The sequence below is a fragment of the Pyrgilauda ruficollis genome, unplaced genomic scaffold (genome assembly GCF_017590135.1).
Source record: "Pyrgilauda ruficollis isolate IOZ18807 unplaced genomic scaffold, ASM1759013v1 scaffold47, whole genome shotgun sequence".
Taxonomy (NCBI): Eukaryota; Metazoa; Chordata; class Aves; order Passeriformes; family Passeridae; genus Pyrgilauda; species Pyrgilauda ruficollis.
Window position 1 is genome coordinate 4577200 of NW_024526266.1, and position 25248 is coordinate 4602447.

Sequence of the window (25248 nt, forward strand, 5' to 3'; positions counted from 1 at the left end):
TTTGTAAGCTGCAGTCCTGCATTATGATGAGACCGCCTCACTGAGCAGGCCCTGTCTGCATTTCCCTCTAGTTTCTGCCCTTCCTAAAATTTCCATCTCTTCCATGAGGCTCTTCAATTAATGACTGTTCTAATTACTTTTTCACCTTAAAGGCCAAACTGGCTTATTATTATAAACTGCTGAAGTGTTGCTATGGCCAACTTCACCATCCTGTGGCATAAGTTTGAGACCTGGCTTTTAGCAAGTCAGATTCATGCTTTTATATGTTCCTTTATGCATTAAACAAACAGTAGACAACAAACTTAGTAGGATACACTGATACACTTGTCCAGATCTCTGATACTGGAAATGAGCAGTGCTAGAGAAGACAACAGAGCTTGTTATCCAGTAATATAGAATATTATAAATAATATTAAATTAAATAAAGAATAAATAAATAAAATTAAGTAATAAATAGAAATACGTGAGTAATTTATAGGATAAAAATTTTTTAGCCCTGAAAATATTTTGCTCTTGAAAGTATTTAACAGTATTCCAACAGTTGAGTGCATTCTAAGATTGTCGAATTCCTGCAGGGCTGTCCTGCCAGACCTGGCTCTTTGCCTCCTCTTTGCATTTGATAAATTCAGCCCTGGCCAGGCCTTGCTGTTGGGCTGTCCTGTCACTGCGGTGCTGCTGAGCTGGTACAGCTGCTGTCAGCTCAGTGCTTTGTGCTGAGAATGCTCTGAGAGTGAAGATGGAAAAGTAGTTGGAATCTTAATGCAGGATGAATGTCTCTTAAAGGAGCAGGACTTTCATTCCCCATGTGTTTCTTCTTTCCTGCACCTCCTCATTGTTAAGTGGTCCTGCAGTTGTGCACACAGATGTTCCCAGGCTCACTGCCCCCACAACAGAAAACAGCCTTTTCTTCTCTTATTGGTCTCTTTGAACACAGATTCTCAGGCATGAGTATTTTCCTAGATGGATTTCTTTGCAGCTGCTTCAAGTCTGATGTGAATTTTTTATCCCAGCTTTCACTGATCTGATGTGTACGTGCTCACCAAAAGGTGTGGATAGCAGCTGTCTCAGGTCTGTCCTTAGAAGGATGTTAGGGTGTGCCATCAGGACCTGGAAGGGCATTGTCCTTTTGGTCAGAAGGAACCTTTGAGACTTGGCTCTGTTCATTCCTATTGTATTTCTTGCTGCTGTTACTTGTATGAGTTGTGGGACCATTTCTGATACAGAGATGTTTTGTTCAGCACCCCTAACAAACCCTTCAGAGAATGCTTTCTGTGCCAAGGGAAGAGGAGCTGCCTCCTGTCCTGTGGATGTCAGCGTAGGCATTTCTGCAGAAGCAGTTGTGCAGCATTTAATCTGATTCCCTGCTGTGTGGTACTACATTGCTTTTCCTAAAGATGTGCAAGCTGCAAGCTATGTTTCAGATTTGACTAACATTTCTCTGTGTGTTTAAAAAATTGCGCTTTTTTCCTGTAAGTAGAGTGTCTGTATTTATTTGTGACATCTGATTTGAGCTGTACAGAGAATGCACACAGGTACTGTTGCCTTGTAGCTGAAATTTCAAATGTTAAAAAAAATCCCTATCCCTGTGGGCAGATTGACGTCAGAGGTAAAACACCCATTGAGTGGTTAATTGGTGGGAGAGAATTTTTTCCTGAACTCTCCCTGTGAAGCCCATTGCCTTCATTCTTTGACTTTTTCCCTCTTCAAACTGTGCATTTGTAGCAGAAGTTTTATATCCTGCTGCTGCATTGTTGAGTTGGTTATGTGATCAACACAGCTCTCCTTCTCACCAAGCTGGAGCCTCTCTCTGCCGACGCTTGCTTGAACAGAAAATAGTTCAGCCCACTGGACAGGGGTAAAGAGTGCCATCACTTCTGGGCATGTTAAGAGCATGTTCTGGAGGAAAATTGTTGTCTTAACCTTTCTTTGTAGTTTTGCTGTTGAGGAAAGGTGAGCACTGTGTACACGGGGAGCTGCACTAATGCAGTGTTCTTTATCGCTGAATGTGCTTAGTCAGAAGCAGAAAATCAATAAATGTTTTCAGCCTTTGACTCCCCAAAGGATTTTCTTGTGTCCTGTGGTGCTGTAGAGGACACTGGTTTAGGCGACCACTTTGTCCTGAGTGGCAATTCGTTTTAGTTTCTTGATGGGAAAATATATATTTTTTTTAAAAAACAGATATTAAATGCTTGAAAACCAAGGTATGAAACTGTAATCTTAATTTGCTGCCTCCTGAGCTGCGTTAATTTCAGTGCATACAGAAGTATGACCGTGTTCCCATTACTATTTTCTGTTTTCCCATGAGAAAATATCCGTAGATGTTCATTGAAGGGCAGCTCTCTCTCCATTAGTAGATACTGAAATTATGATAGAGACCTATCTGAAGGCCTTTGGCATCTCTTTAAGCTAATTCCTCTATGCTGTTGCTGTCTCAAGCGTTATAAAGCATCACAGCAGATTTAAATCAGTACACCTGATGTTTTTGCAGTATCTTTGCTTTAGAGATTAGTTGAATTCCTAATTAATTGTACTTCTGCCTGCAGGTCTGAGTTTGAGTAGGGAAGTTAATGAGTGAGTTTGTGTTTGAACAGCCTCCCCTTTATGGTGGGCTTTAATTTGCGGAGTAATCCCACTGTAAGCGCACATTAACAGGTACTGAGAAAGGGAAAGACAATTTAGCTACAAATTAACTCTGTTTTGTTCAAAATGCTGGGGAGTTCTAAAGTGGTGCAGGGCACAGGACAGGTGGTCTTGTTCCTCAGAGCCTTAGAACTGCTTGCATATGTTATTTTAATTTTTTTTTATGTCTAGATGTTAGGAAGGAAACCTTCAGTACTCCTATCACAGGCTGAGTTGCTGTGTTTCTTTTCTGCTGAAGCTTTGTCACCTTGCTGGTGCTTGTGGAAAGAGGTTCACTTTTGTGTTCCTGAGCCTGTCTTGGCCTGGGACTGCTTAGACCTAATATCCTCTGATTTGCACAAATAATATCCTGGATATTTGGGTGGTTTATTTTTCATAGATGTACCCTCAAGGCCTGTTTACACACAAACCTGCATGGTTTAAGCCTTTAAAGGAGCTGCGAAAGTCAGGCTTCCATTAAGTAGTGCAAGGTCAGTGTGAAGATCCTCAGCGGTTATTACAGGCAGGAGGTGATTTCCCAAGTGGCTGAGCAGTTCTGTCAAGGGCTGGCAGGGCTGTGCTTTGTTCTTTTGGCTCTTGTCCTTCTCCCCATCCCTCCCAAAGACACTGCACATTCCTGCCTCACCTTTGTACAGGCACTTAGGTGTATAACAACAGTCACCCAGATCAGCTCTGCCCTTGGACTGAAAATTCCTGCCCTAAGCCTTTGCTGCATTGCTTTTCACCTGAGCCGGAAAAGTGAGTTAGCAATGCTGCTAAGGCAGGCAGGAAAGTGATTCAACATCCCTTGTAAGGCAGGAAAAATGAGGGGATTTTGATGAGCTTACATTGCTTATGAAACTCTCTTTACCCCTGAATTTTATTTTGCTTTGGGTTTCTTTCTTTCCAGTTGCATAAGGAGTCTCCCTGTCTTTAGAAATATGGAAAGGCTCATGGACATGCATAATTATGTGGTAGAGCTGGTGTTTTTGTTTACTTGCTTCCTTTCTGGTCCAAGGACACTCTTTCCCTCTATCCTACAGGACTTCTGGTGTTCTGCTTTTACTCAGAAACTTCTGGGCAGGTGTGTTGGTGGAAAAGTTATTTGGGGATTTGAACTGGCAGAAGTTAAGTATGTGAAAGAGTAGTGCAGAGGGCTGCCAGTTTGGTTTGTCCAGAGCTCTGGTGTGTCCAGATCCTCTTCAGATTAGGTGTGCGGTGATGACAGAATAATTTGGGTAAATCTGGGCATGGCTTCAGGTAGTGTTACTGTGCAAGGTGAGATGTAACATGTGATGGTCTTGAGGAGGCTTGGGAATGCCCTGAGACAGTAATTTAGCTGTAATACACATTTGTCTCGTATGTAATGACCAGCTACTATCTTGAACCAAAATTAACAGCCTGCTTTATAGGAGTATTTGCTATCAATCTATCCACACCACCTTTCCATTTTCATGCAGAGGAGGTTCCAAATTAGTCCAATATCTTATGTAACTGTGCATTACTTCTGGCTAGTTACTATTTTTTTGATGTTTCTAGGGATTTTCTTCCACGAGGTTCTGGAATTGTGACAAGACGACCATTGGTCCTGCAGCTCATCACTGCCAAAACAGGTAATCTCTTCCTCTTTTTGGGTCAATGCCTGGACAAAGTGCTGATGTACTTCAGCAGGAGAAAAAACTTCTCTAAGAAGACATGAGCAATGTGAAGGAAGATGCCATAAGACTGTCTGGAACAAAGGGCTGCTGCTCCAAAATTGTATGCTCAGGACCAACTCATCACATTTGCCATTGTGGGGAAAATGATAATGTCTAAATCCTAGAGCACATGGTGAATTGAATCCACATGATTGCATGCAATATGCTTTAGAAATTAGCTTTGGTTTATTAATTTCTTGATGAGTTTTGCAGTTGTATTAGTTAACACACCAAGATTGCTGCACTTCTACCTTTAGCTCTTGCTCCAGTGCACACAGATTTGATTCCACAGAGGCTGTTTTCAGAACTTGTCTTTTGTGGTTGGGCTCACTGCACTAAGTAGAGCAGAAGGTGGATTGGGGGAAAACAAGGGTTCTGTGTGTTTGTCTGGTCAAAAATATAAATATCTTTGGGTGTACCACTAAGCTATGGGACATACTGAGATCTTTCATGAGAATTCACCACTTTGTACTTTTCCATGGGGCACTTGATCTGCTGTGGTATAGCTCAGTTCCCTGGCACATCTAAAAGCAGTTATGGTTCACCATCATTCCAGTTTTGGTGTTGTTACTTCTAAATCAATGCAAGTAACAAAAATCACTTGTTTGCTATTTACTTCTGCTCAAAACAGTAAAAAAAGAAACAAAATAACATCCAAACCAGCACTGAAACCACAAAGCGGTCTTTGAATTATGTACCATGGTGAAACTGGGGAAAAACCAAAATTATAGCTGCCTGTAAAACTTTAGTCTGTCCCTGTGTGTGAGGTGCAATTAAGTTTCTGTGTGTATTTCTTTCCTGAAGGTCTTCACAGTGTTCAACAGGAAGGTAGACTGCAGTCTGTTTGGGCTTCAGGGTGTTTTCTGAATTATTGCTTTTAAAATGCCGTCATACTTTCAGTGCCTCTATAAAATTTTCCATGGTGTTTACACTATGGAAGAGAAAGGAAAAACAGTGGAATTCAGTATTTCTGCATGCTCAGCTTAGAAACTTTAGGATTGTCAAGTGTGTCGTACACTTACAGTGCTTTATATATGGTATATATTAACATTTGTTTTAGTTGTAGGAATGAACACTTGCCATTTCTGCAGATCTGGCCTTTGGCCTCTGCCAGATGATGTAGAAATGCATGAATAAGACTTAACTGTGGAGAATCTTCATCTGGCTTTTCCAGCACCATGCAAAAGCAGAAGAAACAAAAGCTTTGAGCTTTTTGAATCCTTTCAAAAAGACTGAACTGAGGGGACCTGTCTTATATCTCACCTCAAGTGGTTAGATACTTATTCATTGACACCCATCCTCAGCTTACCCAGACTGCTCTGTGTTGACCTCTTTTATAAAATCATCACTGTCCCTTAGTTCAGGGTGTTTCTCTATCTGCTTTTCCTCATTACTATGTTCCTAAAATATTACAGCCTTTAGGTAGGCCTCTAGGTTTTGTACAGGTGCCTTCTCTCCTGAAAATTAGTTCTTCATTATAGTTTAAATAACTCAACAAAAACCTTAAAAAATTCAGGAGAACTGAGTTTCAGCCTAATTTTGTTTTTCCTGGATGTCAAGGTTTATTTCTCCCTTTGGGAAATGCTGTGTAGTTCTTGTTAGGGATTAAATGCCAAGACCTTTAAAATGCAAGCTTTAATTATTTTGTTACTTTCTTTAAACTTTGTTCCACTGTTGTTGTTTTTGATGGTGAAATTCCAAGTAACTTTATCTTTTAAGTCACCTTTTATCTTTGTGAACTAATTTTAAGAAAAGAAAATAAAGAAAACTGCTTAGAGAAGCACAGTGTTCTTTTACAGGAAGCAGATGCTGGGCTGATTTCTATGAAGCCCATAATTATCCAAAATGTTACAGAATAATTAGAGGGCTGTATCAGCTTCTTGTTGCTGTAGTAAACAAAACTAATTTTTAATCCTAGGATTTTTCTTGACTCTTAAAAAGTAATTGTTCTTAATCTTGGAGTCTTCCTTGGGAGAGAGGGGCACTTTCTATGCAGGCATGCACAGATGACTACAAGATACTTCAGCAACATTTAGGAAGTGGCCGAGAATAATTTTGGAATGTGAATTTGATTGACAAAGGAGGTAAAAGCTTCATTTGAGTCACAGCACTAAGAGGTGAAAATTAGCAGAGGAGGCATTTGTGCACATCAAAGAAAGAGAAAACTTTGCCCATCCATTATCAGGGTCAGACATGGAATGGAATGGTGCAGCAGGAATTGGTTGGGAGGGGTTACCAGGGGTCCTCCAGCACCTAAGAGATCTGACACATCTGGGTAAAGAGTTGGTGACATTAAACAACATTTGTAAGAAATGCATCTCATGAGAGATGTGGAGTATATTTGGGTTTTTTCTTAGAATTTTGTTTACCTATTTTAAAAGTTCTGTGTAGTTTGTACAAAGCTATTTCGCAGTGACCTGTTGGCCTCCTTTAGTCACTGACATGTTTTGGTGGTACCAGTACAATTCCTAAATGGCTTTATGGCATTTGCACTCCACATTCATGCAAATTTGTACTCTGCTGAAATACTGAAGGCAAATACTAAGTTTTAAATTAAATATTGCAAGTAACAAGTCAGTCTTTATTAGTTTTGAGTATTTTTCTCTGAGTTTGATAATGTGAAAAATTGTGTGTCTTTAAGATCCAAGTGTTGGTGCACAGATGACCTGGGATGAGAATTTCGAGTGTGCTTGTGAGCTGTTGGGCTTTTCTTCCTTTGAGTTGGTGTTCCTTAATGTTTACATTAAAACTTATTTCTTCAACATCCTAAGTTTTTGTTTCACAAGTTTGAGTATAGTTCTTAGCTTGGTGGATTTTGATCTAATACAGCAGTAAGATTAAGTAGTTTTTGTTGGAGTTAATAGGTATTTTAAGTGGTGCTGCTGAGTAACCTTTAGAAGGTAATGACTTGAAATTACTTGAGATCTTGAGAGATGGGTTGGTGTTTTTGTTGGTTTTTTGTTTGTTTTTCATTTTGTTGTGGGTTTTGTTTGTGTTTTATTTTTTTCTTTCTGCTGCCACACATTCGGTATAACCTTAGGCAATCTGTTCTTCTTGCTGTGCTTTCTTCTGCCTCTGCAGGTGAGATAATGACTAGATTCTTCAAGATCAGGTAGTACACTGTTTTTGAACAGCAGTGCCAACAAAAAATACGTGAAGCCTTTGTAGTAGGTCTTCTCTTTGTTAAAAATACATTGCCTGCTGTATAAATCCTGGTATTTGTTATTTACATCTTAAATATCCTGGCTTTTGGAGAGTTATTTTCCTTATTTTGATAACTGTTTTTGGAGCAATTTCAGATTTTCTTCTTGGTTCACCAGATTAACAGATTTTGAAGTTCTTTGCTGAGGTGGAGGTTTGTTAGAGAAATGAGTCATATTTACAATACCCACATTTGTTTGAGTTCTATTAATTAGAATACTAAATGGGAATTAAATCATGAGGTTCAAAAGACATTCTGATTTTTTCTGAAGTCTTGCAGATGCTCCTTTCTGTTGAGATTGTAGAGTTTTAATCAAAATTTCGTGTATTGCAAGACTTCTCCTCGCTCATAGCCATCTTCTGTTGCCATCTGGTGGCAAAAACAATCCTCGAACAGAAACAGAAATATAAAAAGAATTTAGACTGGTTATTTCAGCTAACACAAATTATCTTGGAGACTTCATCAGATGGCAGGCATTTGAAGGTCTTCAAGGACAAAAACTGGAAAAATGCCACGGTGCCAATAGCAGGAAAGAGAACAGGCACCTTACCTCGAGGAAAGGCCGACAGTGCCTGCCATTTCCTGGATCCCACTCTCATTCAGATGGTGAGCAGGGATGCTGGAGAGATCAGTAAAATTACTGAGGTGTGTACCCCAAAAGCTAAAAAGTGCCACCAGCCGTAGGAAAAGATGGTAATGGTGGGTGATCCCTTTTTGAGCTAAGGAAAGGCTCGTTCCCCAAACAGTGCTGGCATCCTGGAAGAGAGACCGTGCTGCTGGTCTGAAACCTGAATTTAAGCTTGTGTAAGGTCAGAGAGACCGCAGATGTGCTTTGCCCCTGCAAATCTCCCAGTTGTTGCTGTCTGTAGGGGCGATCTGAGCTCATCCCAGTGACTGCTGAGGTCTGGCAGGATGGCTTGCTGGGCTCAGCCACTTTTCTCATCAGGACCCTCAAAAGGGGATTTGAGCTTCAGCTCGTGCTGGGACAAATTAATGGTACCCACAAATACTTGGTTTTACGTGTGGTTTTGCCTGGAAGCTTTTGTTTCCTTTATCCCAGATTGGTGCTCTGTGACATTAGGAAAGATGGAATCTCCTAATTTAGGTTGGAAAATGGCTCTATATATAATAAAGATATCATCTTCACAAAGATAATAAAGGAAGGTGACAGAAGAATCAGCCAAAGTTCACTTTTAGGAGAAAGAAATCTAAGTAGTTATTAGCGAACAATCTGAAAGTATTTGAGATGAACAGCAGCCAACACAAACTCATTAAAGAAAATATCTCTGTCATATCAGTGCAATATTTTTTTTTATTACAGGGTAGCAGGCTTGTAAATTAAGGTGAGTTGGTATCTTATCTTGGCTACAGTAAAGGTTTTTAAATTATTCATTTTTTTGAAAATATTATGAGCAGTCTTGGAAAACATGATTTAGCAAGGACTCCTGTGAGATGGATTCACAGCTGTTTAGAGTGGAAGGGACACCCCTCCAGGTGATATTCAGTATTTTGTATTATTGATAGGATGACAGAATGGAGTATGTTTATTAAGTTGGTGTTTGGCAAATACAAGCGAGAATATGAGAGATACTGGTGGGCAGAGCTGGAATTCAAATTGCTTGCAAAAGAAGAGAAATATCCCCAAAGTAAGAAGCAATTCAGTTGGGATGTGTTTTTTGCTGTATTGAAAGGCTGGTATTTGAGAAAAAGGTTGGTTTTCAGGAAAGGACCTGGTGCTCACAGTGAATCTCTGACAGAGCACAACTCGCTGATGTCATGCTGTTGTGAAATGAAGAAGCCAACTTGTACAAGATGCAGCACAGAAATGCAGTCTTACGAGGTTCTGCTTTTCCTCAGTCCTGGGAAGGAGAGAGCTCTGGTGAGAGCTCTGCCTCTGTAAATTTAGGGAAAAAATTCCTGGAGGAGGGCTGTGTGAGGGTTTGGAGCTAGAGAAAGCATCATCCATAGGAAATGGTTGAAAGAACAGAGAGAAATTCCTTCTGCAAACAAAAAATGTCAAGGTTGTGGAAGATTATTGTATCCAAAAGAATGCTTTTCCTCCTCAGGTACCAGTGTCTATTCCTTGTAATGAACCATTTCACTGGTTCCTAAGAGTGTGACCTGTTATCTTGTGGTAGTTGCCTTATCAGATCTGCACTGTTTTCCATGTTTAATATCTTCTGCTGTGATATTCTTGTAATTCTCTGCATTCCCAGGATTTGCTGGTTTGTCTTCAGGAAATGGCAGGGTACTTCTATTTCTTATAGCCTTTCTGCTTGAAGGTTAGCCGTGGAATAACTTAGTTTTGAGTATTTCATCTTCAGCTTTTTAGAAAATCTACAGAAATGGCAAAGCAGAAGAGGGATTGTAGATTGGGTAGGACAACAAGGGCTTTTAATACTTCCTCTCTTTTCAAGGAAGCACCATTGAATGATTTGCTATGGCCCAGATTCACTTAACTGCATTTACTTTTTACAGAAAAAGCTGCCCATCACCAAAAAAGAGGTGAAGTACTTTGGCTGATGATGTTTATTTGTGTGTTTTTAAAACACCCTCTTGAAATCACTCTTTTGGAAAGAGTTCTGAGGCTTTGTGAGATGCTTTATTGAAGGTAAAAAGTGTTGTTTCTTGAGTGATATCTCCCCAAGGGGCAGATGGAAGGTGCAGTAGTAGCAGATACTCCTCCTGTGCTGCCTACATTTAAAATGTTTGCTACAGGCCTACAATTTAATGAACCACTTTATGGAACACTTTTAATCCCTTTTGATTTAATCCCTTTTGATTACCCTACATTGGATACTGCCACCAGCTTGGAGCAACTCTGTTTGAAATCAGTTTGGAAGCAGTTCTGACTCCAGGTCTCTGATCTTGGTGAATTCCTGACCTCTAGTAACAGATTCTGTATGGAGTAAAATCTTTGGGATTTGTAAGCTCTTGGGCTCAGCCTGATGTGGGTCAGGGATGTTTTCCAAAGCATCCCTTATGGACTCCTTAGGGCTGATCCTTGTCACTTGGCTCTCTCTTTAGCTTAGAGACAAATTTATGAAATGTCGTAAGTGTTTGTACAATTTAAATAGCTTGAGAACAGCAATGGCTGTTCAGTGCTCATTACAATATATCATTGTGCTAGATTAAATCAGAAAGGCATACAGAGATATAAGTGACAGGAAAAATAAGGAACATTTTAAAAGATGTGATCCCATCTCACTCATTTGTATGATTTGTCTAATTTAATCAAAGCCGAAGAGATAATTAATCACTTGTGGATGCACTGAAGGAACTATGCTCTGGTAGCCTTTTAATCCTTTAAATTTTATGCTCTCCAAGATGGTTTTAATGAGTCTGGGGGAAAAAACACCTTATTTTACATGCAAGGACTGTTTTTAATTTTGTATCTAATTGTTCTTTCTATTAATGTAACTTCAATTTTATACCAGAAATACATGTCTGAAAGCTAGATGTCAGGCAGGATCTCTTTTTTTTGCCTAGCTTTGTGTCCATTCCCACAAAAACGTAAATGAAACATTTTCCTAGTGTTCTTCTGTGCTTGAAAACTGGAAAGTGAAGATTGCATTAAAGCATGTGCTTCTCCAGCCTGGCTGAAGGCATCACTGCCAAGGGCAGGCTGAGGGCTGAAAGGAGCAGAACAAAGCTCTGCTTGTCCCTTGGAATTCTTATTCCGTAGGCTGCGTGTGGCACCACAGGTTAGGAGCCTGGAGTTTAAACCGTGGAGTTTATTCCTTCAGTCCTGCTGGCACCACAGATGGCACCAGGAGCAAGGAGTTTCGATAAACATGGACCCAGCTAAAAAGTAGCAAGCATTTTAATTTGGATTCCTTTGAAGTCTTGTCAGATAGTGAATTTATTACTGAGTGTGAAGTGGGAAAAAGAGAAAAAGCTTCCTTGGCTACCAACTCAACTGCTTCCAGATGGGCACCAACTATTAATTACTGGATGTAGAAATAATTTCATGAGAAAATATGATGATCCACTGGGGGAAAAATAGCTAGGAAGAATATGTATGTTTTATACCAGCAGCTGTGCATGAAGAAATGGGATAAAATATGAACCACTTGTCAGCTCTTTTTTTCATTAGGTATCTATTTGCCAACCTTGAGATGACAAATTCTACAAATGTAAAATCTCAACTGAGATATTTTATTTTGTACACCATGTTATTTTTCTTTTTGAAAGTTTTGAATATTCCCTGGTTTGTTTTTTTTTTGTTTTTTTTTTTTTTTTTAATTAACAGTGGATAATGAAGCAAAACTCCCCATTCATTATCATTTTGCTGCTGGAGCTGAAAAAAGTGTGTAAAATAAAGTGCTTATTTTTAGGTGCTCTCTTGTTTTTAAAATAAATGATGTATTTTTGTCTGAACAAGGGTGAGTTTCCCCACACACTGAATCTGGAGGGATTATGGTATAGAAGTACAGACAGGTGAGTATTTGATGTTTTCCCCTCCACTCTGTCCTTTTTTCTGTCAGTTTGCTTTAACTATTCATTGTAGTTTTGACTATTTACTTTTTTTTTTTTTTAACAGCTCTGTCAGTTATAGTAACACAGGGACTTCTGGGGAGCAGGCTTCAGTGCTGACACATAAAGTCCTCTTTTAATCCATATTCTCACATTTGGTGTTGTCAGCTGCTGTTCTTTGAGTACCAAGCAAGCTCTTTGCTCTGGCTGTCTGGGCTTGTTACCAAGTAACATTTTCTGGGGAGGAAACTTCTGAAGGGAGCTTTGGGATCAGGCCTCGATTGCAGGATGAAATGAACTGGAATGTGCACAAGTCCTTTCAGCCTCTCCCCAGTCCTACAGCTCTGACCTGCCGGGGACAGGATGTGAGCTGGTGTCTGGAATTACTGTTTATGTCATCATTTCTGATGGCAGCCTCACTATGTTGATAAACCTTTGTGTTCTGCTTTGAAGGAAAAAACTCCAGTTTTAAAATCCTGGGATGTGCTTTGGTTATGCAGGCCACCAAAAGGTTGCAATAATTAGTATCAGCATTTGGATTCAAAAGTCAAAACAGGGACTAAATGTCAATTTTGGGTTTAACAAATTATCTGTCTCTCATTCCTTGTCAATGCTTTTCTAAGGTAAAACAGCAGCTTGTATGAAATTAAAGGCTTGGGAATTATTTGTGTTCTCCCACTTCAGCAAAATCACAGCTATTTCTGTAGATGCTTTTGCAAACTTGTAAACATGATTCATATTTAGACTACAGGAAGCTTTTAGCAAATGAGAAGCTGTGTTAAAAGCATTACAGTGTTTTTAAGTGATCTTATTTTCATTTTGAACTTGCAAAAATTTACAGAATTCCTTTACTAAATTTGTGTGTAACATGGGCTATTAGTTTTTGAAGCAAATGCTAAAAATGTTTCATGATACAGAATTTGTATTACTTTACTATTTAGGATGTATTAGAGGCAAATGAGATCAGATGAAAACTCAGAATCTCATTCTTAATCTGTTCCCTATTCTCTTACTGTAAATGGCATCTAATTGAAAGATTCAATTGTTCCAGAAGATGATGTGCTAAAGATAGGAGCAGTAAATCATATCCAGTCAACCTGACTTTTAACTGAGCCTTTCTTGTTGAGAGCTGGTTTTCATATGTGCAGTCATAATAATACTTTTCTGATAGCCATGATGACCAACTTTTGTGCCCACACATCTGAAGAACCTGGGGGCTTGAAAGTGGGTATGCAAGTCAATGAGCCTGTGAAATACAGAGTTGTTATTAATATTCTTGACAGAGTATGCTGAATTTCTACACTGCAAAGGGAAGAAATTTACTGATTTTGATGAAGTTCGTCAGGAAATTGAAGTAGAAACAGATAGAGTAACAGGAATGAACAAAGGCATTTCTTCAGTTCCTATTAATTTAAGAATATATTCTCCACATGGTAGGTAAAATCATTCTACTTTACATTTATGTCATATAAACATATTATGTAGCTCTGTCTGTGTAGCCATCACTTTTTGTATCTGCTCTTATTACCTGATCTGGGCTGGAAAAGGTTCAAGGCTGAGTTAGTAAAGACCAGTAATGGGACTTAGTAACAAAACTTCTTTTTGGCACTCTCCAGAGGAATTCCCTGATCTAGAAAGTCTCTGTGTCTCCCTGCTTTACTGAAAATTTATTGTTTGCTGTCACTAAAAATACAGTCAGACAATAACAGTGTTTGAAGTTGCTTTCTGGTGAAGACCCCCTGTATATATCAAAGTTGGTTCCTCTGGTTGCCATCTGCCCAGCTTAATGAAGACAATCTAGAGAAAATGTTTTCCATTGAATTTGTCTTTGATATAGGACGAAAGTGGTGTGTTTGGCTGAAGCACGTGATTTTTTTAACTTCAGAGAAGCTCAACTAAATCCCCTGCCTCAAAACTTGTTTGTTGAACATGCTGACTCCGGGAGAAAGTGAAAATTTCCTACCTATTGCTCTTGCTTTGTTTTATGAGGATCAATCTTTTAGTTCAGCCATGGCTGTCTATATTAACCAGACTCCAACTACTGGGGTGTGTGTGTATATATATATATATCCATACTCCAGTACTTCTGGTATTTCCTTCCTAGGAAGCATTGTCTAAAGGATACCCTGTTACCCCAGTAGCAGGATGCTTACCCCAGCCAGGATGCCTCTTGTTGGCACTGTGGCCCTTACTAGGGAAATCATACCAGAGCAAATGAGGTTTTCTTAATAGATTAATTTTTTCATCTTTCTGACATTCCTGAAGATGTTACAGATTAAAAAATAAACAACAAAAAACTTCCCAAACCAACAACATATCCCCAAGCCCCTTAACAATAGTTTTGCTATATGTTTGGCTAGCTATTGATTGTTTTTTGGGAATTTCTTAATTAGAAACGTGATTGAAAACATGGTCAGAGAAACACTGTTTTAAAAATAAAATCCAAACAACTGTTTTGGTTTATTTGGAGGATGCAATGCAAGTGGTCTGTTGCCCATGCACCTTTTGTTGGATAAAGGTCAGAAAGCTGTGTTAACTTGTCTTGGAGCCCTCAAGGATATTTGATAAAAGTATCAGTTTATACCAGTTGCAATATTTCAAATATTAAATATTAATATTAAATAGTACTAATAAATCCAGAGATGTAAGACCAACGGGGAAACAAGTCTTTGCAGATTGTCAGGCATTTTGTTTGAACTGTTGACAACTGTTGACATATTTATCTGCCTGTACAGGTAGTTCTGTGGGGTTTTATGTGACCAAAACTTGTGTGCAGCCATAGCTGTGTTGACCCCTTTGTCATGTGTGGTGTTCTAACCAGTTTTATGATCCTTGTTGTCCATGTAGTCTTAAGCCTGACCCTTATTGATTTGCCGGGAATCACTAAAGTGCCAGTGGGGGATCAGCCTCCGGACATTGAGCAGCAGATCAGAGACATGATAATGCAGTTCATCTCTCGGGAGAACTGCCTGATCCTGGCTGTGACTCCAGCTAACACTGACCTGGCCAACTCAGATGCCCTGAAGCTGGCAAAGGAAGTGGACCCTCAGGGTAAGCAGGATTGAGTGTCACCACTTTTTGTTCTCTAGCGTAATAACATAATTGAAAACAACAGACCAACTCTTGTGGGAAATTCTATAATTTATAATATGTAATATAGATTTCTAGTTACATTTCCATACAATCTTCAGCATCACAAGATAACGGTTTGTTAGCTCAGTATTGTTTGGGTAATGGTGCTGTAAATGAATTTTAAAAATGTTGTCTGTCTCTTACAAGCAAGTGGAGCAGTGCTTATCTGTGAATTTTTGTAGTACTGGGCAAAATAGGGGATGGTACTGATGGGATTTCTGGATCATAAATTTTATACAGTCATATTGTAGGGATGCTGAGCCTTGTTAAGGAGTTTTGAGGAACATATTTCAGCACTGGCAATTATGTTCCCTACCTTTCCAGACATATCATAACTTGAGTTGGAGCTGTTATTGTGTGATAGCTTTGAGAAGGGTGCAGATATGTTGTAACATAATTGTAAGGTGAAATTGTTCTCCTGACTCTAAATGATTCTTCAATAACTTTTTCCTCCTGCTTCCACTCTGGTCAGGCCTTAGAACCATCGGTGTGATCACAAAATTGGATCTGATGGATGAAGGAACAGATGCAAGAGAAGTTCTAGAAAACAAACTCCTTCCTCTTCGCAGAGGTGAGAATGTTCAGTTGCCTTTATTCTTTGCAGTCCAGAAGGTGGTTTGGATAAGGATGGTGTTTGGGAATCCTGGAGATAAATCAAAGGTTATGCTGAACTTGATGTATTCCTTGCTTTTGCAGTTATCTATTCAGCAAACATAAAGGTGGCTGTGCTAAAAATATCCTTTCTGGACCTGGAAAATCCTTGCTTCCTCTGGAATATGCAATGTAATGCCAGCACACATCATTAGGCAATATTTTTATTTTCTGCCATGTTCCTTGTAACAAAAGAATGGGTTTTTTTTCTTTGCATACGACAGAAGCAAACACCAGAGCTTTGGTAATCTCACTGTAAACCAGTTTTGATCCTTGTCAGAAATTTTCCATGTTCTGGCAGCTACTGCCACATTTGCTCATTCTGTAAATAATATCAAAAATTTTGATTCTAGTTATAATTTACTGGTGATTTACTGTCTTCTCCTGTGGAGCAAGTTGGTCAAGCAAATGAGAAGAAGGTTTTTTTTGTATTTTGTTAATGTCATATCATTTATCTGCATAGACCTGTATGCGTATTTAAATTTTATTTGGATTTTTCTTTGCTTATTTTTAAAGTGGTTTCTTTGGGCTTTGCCAGAGTTTCAGATATTTCTCTATTTGAAGTGGTGATTTTAAAGGAAGTCTATCTGCTAAATGTAAACAAAATGAACAATTTAGACAGTGTTAAAGTTACTATTCTTGTAAACATGATCTGAAATGCCTGAATTGGAAAGTTTTGTTTGAGCTGAGACAGTCTGGTTCTATTTAAGATGAATTTAGTGGTTCAGGCAATAGCTGCATTGATTTACCCATTGGTTTTGTCTTGTTTTAGGTTATATTGGTGTTGTAAACAGAAGCCAGAAGGACATTGATGGGAAGAAGGACATAAAAGCAGCTCTTCTAGCAGAAAGGAAATTCTTTCTTTCCCACCCATCCTACAGGCACATGGCAGATCGGATGGGAACACCGTATCTCCAGAAAGTTCTAAACCAGGTAACACCTCAAACCTTTGTGGGGAAAGGCAGCTTTGCAATGATAGGGCCATTATAAAAACTGTATTAAAATGAAGTTGGTCTCTCAACCTCACTCATCCTGTCCTGCTTTCAGTGTTTTTAATTTGCACAAGGTAAAAACAAAGTTGTGTATTGCATGTAGGTACAAAAGCTTGCTGTGAGTTGTAGTTTCTGACTTTTACTGGCAGTTGTGTACTCCGCTGTTCTTTGGAATACTGAATATGAACATCAAAACCAAGATTTCTTTCCCTCCCTGGAAGTATACCATCCTATTCCTCAATTGTTACATTTAACTTGTCAGTTGCCCAGTGTTTTTGGCATTCCTACAAGTCAAACTTGATACTGTTTTTTCCATCTCACTGTCAAATTGCAGCTTTTTGTCTGGAATAGACAAAGACCAGGTGAGCCTGGCTTTGTCCATTTTGGACAGCACCTGGAAGCAGCTGGAATGTTCCTGATTAAAGTAGAAAACTAAATGGCTGCTCTGCTTAATTTCTTGCTACAGTGACTTTGCAGTAACTGCAAAGCCACGCTATGAAATGCTCTGGGCTCCCTCAAAAAGACTACTAATGCCATGTACTTGTGCCTCAGAGTGAAAGTCTTCATCAGGATGCAAGAACTTGCTTGTACCCTGCATTTTTTTTCTGTATTTATAATGTTTTGCCTTGTTTTACGTCTTGAAAGTTTAATCCATAGGTCTTATTTTTGAGACCGAAACACAAGCTGCACATACCTTTCAACTGTCTTGCCTGTCCTGACTCTTTATATGCTATTAACTTTTTTGAGAGCTGTTTTCAATATTTACCTACTGCAGTAGGAACTGATGATCTTCTGTTGCTTTTACTGTGTGTAGAATGTTGTATATGGGAAGATCTACATAAGTTCTGCCCTTAAGATATTGGGGAACTTTTGTGGTTTCAGGTAATATTTCAGTTTCTTTGTATCCACAAGGTGGTGCTCCAGGGAAACTCCAGCTTTTGATTTTGTGCCTGTCAGTCTGCTGAACAACTTTAAACTTGAGTTTATATCTTTTGGTATATGGCAGTTTAAATGTACAGCTTGTCTGGCTGGGGTTGGGAGAGGGTTTGGGGCATAGTGGAAGAAGTCCAGTTTGCTTTTAATTGAGGAATGTGTACAATACCTGGGAAATTTATGGCACAGGTAAGTCATAGACAGTGCTGTCCTAATATATTAAAACATATATATGTATGTGTATATATATATATGTATGTGTATATATATATATGTATGTGTATATATATATATATGTATATGTAAAAGCATGCTGTCATGCTGTGGGTGCTCAGAATATTCTTTCCCACTTTGCCTTGTGGCTGTAGCATAAAGGAGTTGTTGTGCTGAACAAAATATGTAGGGAATTGTGAAACACCCTTAAGAAAAGCAGCAAAATGGGAGTGTGGTGTCAGCACAGAGAGATGAGAGGTAATTTTAAATTACCCATGTAATGTGTGTAACTTTTTCAGGTGTAACTATACAGATGTGTAGTAACAGCGCTCAGTGAGTGAGAGGATGATGGAATTTTGTGTGCACTAGGAATATTGAATTGTTCTTTAAAAGTCTCCATTGCATCAGAGATCAAAAGGAACAGCACTGGTAAACTAGCACAGGTCATGGCTGATAAGGTTGGCAGTCAGAAGGAAATGGTTGTGCTCCTGCTTTCATCTTTTTGACAGTATAAAAAGACTTTTATTTGCTTTTTAGCAACTTACCAATCATATTCGGGATACCCTGCCAGCTTTCAGAAGCAAACTCCAGAGCCAGCTGCTTTCTATAGAACATGAAGTAGAGGTATACAAAAACTTCAGACCAGAAGATCCCACCAGAAAAACAAAAGCCCTATTGCAGTGAGTGTCTTTTGTCTGCTTTTCCACTTTGAATGGGTTTTTTTTTTGCCTTTTCCCCCTTCTTTCTGATTGGTTTAAATTTAAACATTAGGATATTGTTAAGGATTCTTTACACAAGCTCCAAAGATTTCTGTATTTGATGTTCCAGAACACTTTATTTATTCTACAATTTCAACAGAATTTTGCCTAAATTAATTTTAGTAATCCTAGAAAAGGGAGAAAGCAGAACAAGGAAAAGGCATGAAGATGGGCAGCAGAGATGATCAAAGGTAAAAAACTGCTTCTGATTGTGTAGACATATTCTTCTGTCTGCCAAAAAGATGATCTCAAGCAAGGGAGAGACATTGTCCTGGAGTCTGTAGGATGAGGAGGCTGGAAGAAGAATAAAGAATGCTTCTTTTTCTAGTATAAAAACTTGGCTGTTCAAAAGAACCTAGAGATGGCAAGAGCAAAATTAATCAAAGATGGTTGTCCTTCATACTCTGTGCACCTAGGACCCAGAGATCTTTGCTGCAGGAGTCGTCAGTAAGTTTGTGTGCTTTCAGAAAGCAGCGAGGCAAATTCTTGGGGATTACCATAATCAGTTCTGAGCTGATTTTTCACTGCTGAAGTCACTGTCTGGTTTGGGTCTCATCCACAAAATAAGTCTGTGTGATGAGACGTTGATACCAGCCATGGAACAGAGATCACTGTTCATCTGACTTGGAATCAAGTGCAGGTGGAATCACAGCCCTGTTTTGATTGTGGATTTAGCACCAGGGAGAAAGGACGATGCTGATGTTGTGGATTGAACACCAGTTAGCAGCTGCTGCCTTGCTGCATCTGCTTCCTTCCTTCCTTGGCCTGTTTCCAGGGATGCTGGATACTCAGTACTGCCTATCTTTTCACCTGAAAGATCTGCCATTTTGGCTCTCCCATTTTTTTTTCTTCAGCTGTAGCCCTCTGTGTTTATATGCAACTAAACTTTACCTCTTAGAGAGGAAGCATGTGAAGGAAGAAGAAGTGTAAATGTATCTAGCTCTTCTCTCTTATATGCCTGTTGTCACATTCCTGCTCTGACTGATTTCTGAGCTTTTCAGCATTCTCATTTCTCTGGGATAGATGGTAAGAGCACTGGATTGTGCTAATGTGTAAGTTTGGGGCTGGATTCATTCTCTAATTAAAACTTTGGAATTCAGAGGGGAAAGTAATCAGCTGAACTAGAGAGGCTTTCTTGAGCCAGATGAAGACTCTGATTTACTCTTTATTTTTGCAACAACTGTGTCCAAAAGAGCAGACGTTCCTTGGGACTTTACTCCAGATGTTTTGGTTGCAAGAACAGAGGGACATCACCTTTGACTTTTCCATGACTGAGAGAACTCTCCTGTGGGTTTTTCTGAACGCTCCTGCTGTAGAAATCAAAGCAGAGCCAAGTAAGCTGGAGCTTGTGGTACTGACACATCACCATGTTAGTACTGGTAGTTGGGCTTGCCTTTTGGCATGGGGAAAAGAAGTTCCTTCCCAATCTCTTCTGAATTTTGCAGCACTGGATTCAGATCATGCTATTAGACTGTACTGCAAGACAGCAGGGATGCAGGGGAATGTGTGTAGGTAGGGGTTCTGTGGATTGGCAACTTGGCTGAATCAGTTGTACAGATACTTTTGGCAATTGCTAAATATGTTTGAATAGGCAGTACTAGTTGCATAGTACTGAAATAAGAGTTGGTAGTTAATAGCTTAAATTGTTCTGGGTTTTGTTTGTTCTTTTTTCCTTTCCTCCCTCCTTTGCCATTTAGGATGGTACAGCAGTTTTCAGTGGACTTTGAAAAAAGAATTGAAGGATCAGGAGATCAAGTTGATACGCTGGAACTTTCAGGAGGTGCCAAAATCAATCGTATTTTCCATGAACGTTTTCCCTTTGAACTCGTGAAGGTATTTATCCATCTTGCTGATGTGCTTTATTTTATTTCTGTTTCCTTATGATCATACTGATAGTAGTGTAGCCTAGAAAAGATCTGATTGAAAGAATACGCTTTTAACTGTGGAAGAAATTACATGAGGTTATAATTGAGACATTTGGCTTAATTTCTAGGATTGGACACTGAGATATGCTAAGAATTCTAAAATAAAATAATTAGAATATAATTATAGCCCCAGTTCATACTATTTTCTGTGCTCTCCTGTTGTTTTATCACAAATGGCATCTTTCTTTGGTTAAAGGGGGAAGGCAAATAGTTACAGTTGGTAAATTTGACTTGTGTTCAAGTAGCTGGTGTCTATTAAAATGAGAGTTATGGAAAATAGCCCTTTAGGTCCCTTCCAACCCAAATCATTCTATGATGGTTTGACTTAGGTAATGACCCTTTCATTTGCGACAACACTGACTTCTCTTCCAGCCAGCTGCCTTCCAAGAAACTTAAAGAAAAAATTTATAACTTCATAATTGAGACAACTCTTCTCTTAAATTTAGTTGAAAACTGTAGAATGGGAAGGGGAGGATAAACAGATCATAATCACGGAAGTTGCATCACTTGAGAAACCAGGCTTTCAAAAAAAAAAAAACTGGAGTCTTTCCAAATCCTGTTTTTGGCTTACTCTGTCAACTCTTCAAAATCATTCCAGCTGTTGGTATATCTGGAATGGAAGAGGGTGTGATTTTCAACAATATTTATTGCTGCCTGTTGCCTTAGTTCTAAAACATTTTAAAATACTTACGCATTGTTTGGTGTAATTAGAAATTACTATTTTAACAGCTGAACTTGCTTGTCTTATGGTTATAGAGGGAGAGGGGCTATTTTCTGTTTTGTTGAAACCTTCCCCTGATGTGCTCTTGTGTGCTGCTGTTCCTCTAGATGGAATTCAATGAGAAGGAACTGAGGAGAGAGATAAGTTATGCCATCAAGAATATACACGGGATCAGGCAAGTGCTCCCATGTTTTCCTGCCTGGTCACATGGTACAGGTGGAATATCTTCCCAAAGCATTGCTTACAAGCTTTGTTGTTCTCAGAGTTTTGGGAAATGTGTTTTTTCTTGTGTTACTTGATTGGTAAATTCTCAGATGGTTGACCCTGGTAACCGTGGTGCAGGATTTGAACTTTCCTTGCCTGATTGCTAGAGAGGTCTTGATTTATCATAGTGAACTGATAGTTTTGCGTGTGCTTTTATAGTTTAGTTTTTCTCATATAATTTATCTGCTAAGGTAGACCTTGGAGAAGAGTGTTTGAAAGAGAAGCAAGACCCATTTGTTTAGAACTGGGTCTGTGGGGTAGCTGTTTATAGATCCATTTACTCTGCAGTGACCAGCTGTGAAATTCTCCACGTCAGACTCTGAGTAGCAAACCTCATTTTCTGATGTGAGTGAAAAGTGCAGCCGTAGGATTCCTATGGATTTGCCGTGCAAGGGATTGTGCATGGAGTGCTTGCAGCTGCCACTCATCTCTAAGGTTTGATGCACTGCTGCTGAGGCTTTGCTGCATTATAGCAGTACTCCTTAAGAGTTCTTACAGTCCTCTTGAAGGAGTTTGATCTTTCAAGCATGTTTTTACTTCTATTCTTATATTCTGAGTATATTTTTACTCAGAATGACACTTCCTTTGAGAAAAGCAAATTTAGTTCTGTAGAAGTCTGTTTGCGTAGGGATTGTTATTACTCAGCTCTGAAAGTGAAGATTTGAACAATTTAGTAAAAAAAAAAAAATCTTCCTTGCCTGATGTTTTTATTTCTGTCTTACATATTCTTTTATGTCCACAGAACAGGTTTGTTCACTCCAGATATGGCGTTTGAAGCCATTGTTAAAAAACAGATCGTTAAGCTGAAAGGACCTTGCTTAAAAAGTGTGGATCTGGTGATGCAAGAGTTAATCAACACTGTCAAGAAGTGCACTAAAAAGGTAGCTTGCACATAGATCTGGTAATGTAAGTAAAATGTAATGGTATAGTACATAATATAAAGGCTGTCTTGCATTTTATGGTGCTGTAAGAGATTCCTGATTCAGTCACTCGTTGGACAGAGTAGGACTTCCTCAAGTAATTAATTACAACTTCTGCAAAGTGCTCAGAATAATGTAATCATGGAGAAGTTATTTTGATTCCTTTGTTTTTATTTTTATGGTGAGAGGTGTTTTTGAGTCAAGAGATGCCCTCAGTTTCCTCCTTAAAACCATGTTTTCACTTCTTAGCTGACTGCCTGCTTTTGCAGTCTTACCTGCCCATCTGCCTGTCCCACCATCCCAGTGCAGGGTACCCCATAATAGCAAGTACAGGAGTGATTCTGGGATGTGAGCACAGGTGTGATGAGGTTGTTGAGAAATATTCTATTGCATTTTTTCTAAAAAAACCCCCCAATATTTTATATCAAAGGAGATATTTCTTGAGATCAGAGAGGCAACATAGAGAAGCAGATTTTCTGGTATATTTCAGCAGAGTTTCCAGGTTTTTTTCACTTTTGTCAAAGTCTGGAAGACTTGTCACTTAAATTAACTGTGCAGATGCTCTTCCCAGTGGTATTTGCCAAATTTACCACTGTATCTTGCTTTTTTCAGTATTGTTATGTAAAGGTGTTGCCACAAGGTGGAGCCTTTAAAAAACAAGACATTTGGAAATAATTTCAAGCACCACTCTGGAATTAGGCCCAGTAGAAGAGAGAGAAACCTCACCCCAGATAGTCTGTGTTTCATATGTCCAAAGTGTCTCTTCCTCAGTGTTCCCTGGAGGAAAAGAACAGCAACAATCCCAGGGTTTAGGTCTCTGCAGTCCCTGAACAACAGCAAGTAAGGCTTGCTTTGCAGTGTGCTTAACTTCTAGTCCTAAGCCTTTATTATACTTGCTTTCTTCCAAAGAGGAAAGCTGGAGGCTTCCCTGTTTGCATTCCACTGAAGCCTCTCTGCAGGTGTAAATTTCTATTAATTTTCTGTTTCAGTTGGCAACATATCCAAGGTTGTGTGAGGAAACAGAAAGAATTGTTGCTGGCTACATTCGTGAGAGAGAAGAGAAGACCAAGGACCAGGTGAGAATAAATAGGAGCTATGGCAGTTTGGGGAAGTGTGTGAGGGAGAAGAGTTCTTACATCCAAAGTGCAATAGGACAGTGAAAGATGTTATATTTTTTTAAATGGTCTGCACATTGTAGAGAGGAAGAAAAATTGCTTCTTTACTACTGAGCTTTGTCAGAGACTAGAATTGTTACAGAAAGGTTAAATAGTGTTGTCTTGCTCCTGTGCCAGTGTGCCAACTTGTTAGCTGGGCCACTAGAGCTGTTTGTGGGAAATCAACATTGATTAAACAGATGCACACAGGAATAGCTTATTTCTACTTTGTTTCAAGGTGTTTATAACACACTCATCCCATGCACCCACCCCTCATCTTAATTACAGTGAGGCTCACAAACAATTGTACTGGGCCCCATGAGGGAGTGACAAGCTTTCCTTCAAGTTCAAAAAAAAGCTAAAAACCAAATTAAAATTCAGAAACATTTGGTCAAAGCATTCATCACTTAGCCAAACATTCCAAATCCAGGAAACTGCAAATCTGAGATTACATGTGAGAAAATCCAGTGAAAGGGATTTGGAATTGTCTGGAGAGTGCAGAAATATTTGGGGAAGAAGAGCTCAGCAGAACTCCTAAGATGTTCTGGACTCCTGACTCTCTAGTCCTATCCCTGTGCAATTGAGGGAGCTGTGCAGCACATCCTGCTGCTTTAATCTGTGCTGCGAATGTAGTCATAAAAAAAATCAACCAAAAAAATTTTAGCTAGGTTTGTACTTGCAGGGAGTTCGAGTCAGAACACTGTTATCTCAAAATTTTGGAGAAGATACAAGTTGTTTAAAATAATTGAGTTTTATTTTCCTGTTCTTCATTGTATGCACATAGCTGACTATTTCTCAGAACAAAGAACAAAATATCAGCTTTCTGTAAAATGCCAAAAATTGACCACATAGGTTATTGTCACAATCACATCATTATTTATGATGTTAGCAGTTATCCTTAATAAATCAAAACACTAGTGAGAATGTTTTCAGAGGTAAGAGATGGAGCAAAAACATACTGGGGATTTGAGTCTAAGTGAGGCATCTAATATCTTCTGGGAATTGTGAAGAATTTGGGATGATGCTGTATTTTAGGAACTGTGTACAAATAAGGTAGAAGAGATGAAATGCCACCATTTGGTAACAATAGGTTCTTTCCTTGCTCCCTCTGATAAATGCAAGTCTGAAAAGACAGGGGTGAAGTGCAGTCTTATGCATATTCCAGAGCCTCTTGGAGGGTGGAAGGGAATTTTTTGCTGATATCTTAGCAAGTTCTATGCTGAGTTAGACTGTCAAGATTGAATCAAACTCTTTGTGGGCTGCTGAAAGACTGACAAGTGATAAGTACACAAATCATTGTGTTATTTTGTTGATAGCCCATCTCTCAATCCAGTTGTGCACACCAGAATGGCTGGACTGGACATTTTCTGGGCCAACGACTGGATTATTTATCACTTCTTTGTGTGGTTTATAAAATGTTGGTACCTGGATTTTAGGTTTAAGGTTTAGGCTCCTTGCTGGCTTGACTGGAATGCTCCAGATAGACAGAATTTGCTTAACTTGCAAAATGCAGAGCTGGAATCTATGTTATATGATTATTAAAATTCTCTCTGCCTGTGTATGACTGATCTTAATAGAATGGGCAAGGGCC

The 25248-nt window shown here is 39.1% G+C and overlaps 1 protein-coding gene across 3 annotated transcripts in view; it reads left to right on the plus strand.

Moving 5' to 3' along the window:
* Positions 1–25248, plus strand: part of DNM3 (dynamin 3) — a 171792-nt gene that overhangs the window by 12274 nt on the left and 134270 nt on the right. For all 3 annotated transcript variants that reach the window (XM_041478893.1, XM_041478895.1, XM_041478894.1), the window contains exons 2-11: positions 4159–4232; positions 13278–13427; positions 14842–15045; positions 15599–15697; positions 16550–16710; positions 18453–18595; positions 20371–20506; positions 21427–21494; positions 22326–22464; positions 23493–23579. In XM_041478893.1, coding sequence (XP_041334827.1) covers positions 4159–4232; positions 13278–13427; positions 14842–15045; positions 15599–15697; positions 16550–16710; positions 18453–18595; positions 20371–20506; positions 21427–21494; positions 22326–22464; positions 23493–23579 — 1261 coding nt within the window. The remainder of the gene's footprint in view (positions 1–4158; positions 4233–13277; positions 13428–14841; positions 15046–15598; positions 15698–16549; positions 16711–18452; positions 18596–20370; positions 20507–21426; positions 21495–22325; positions 22465–23492; positions 23580–25248) is intronic.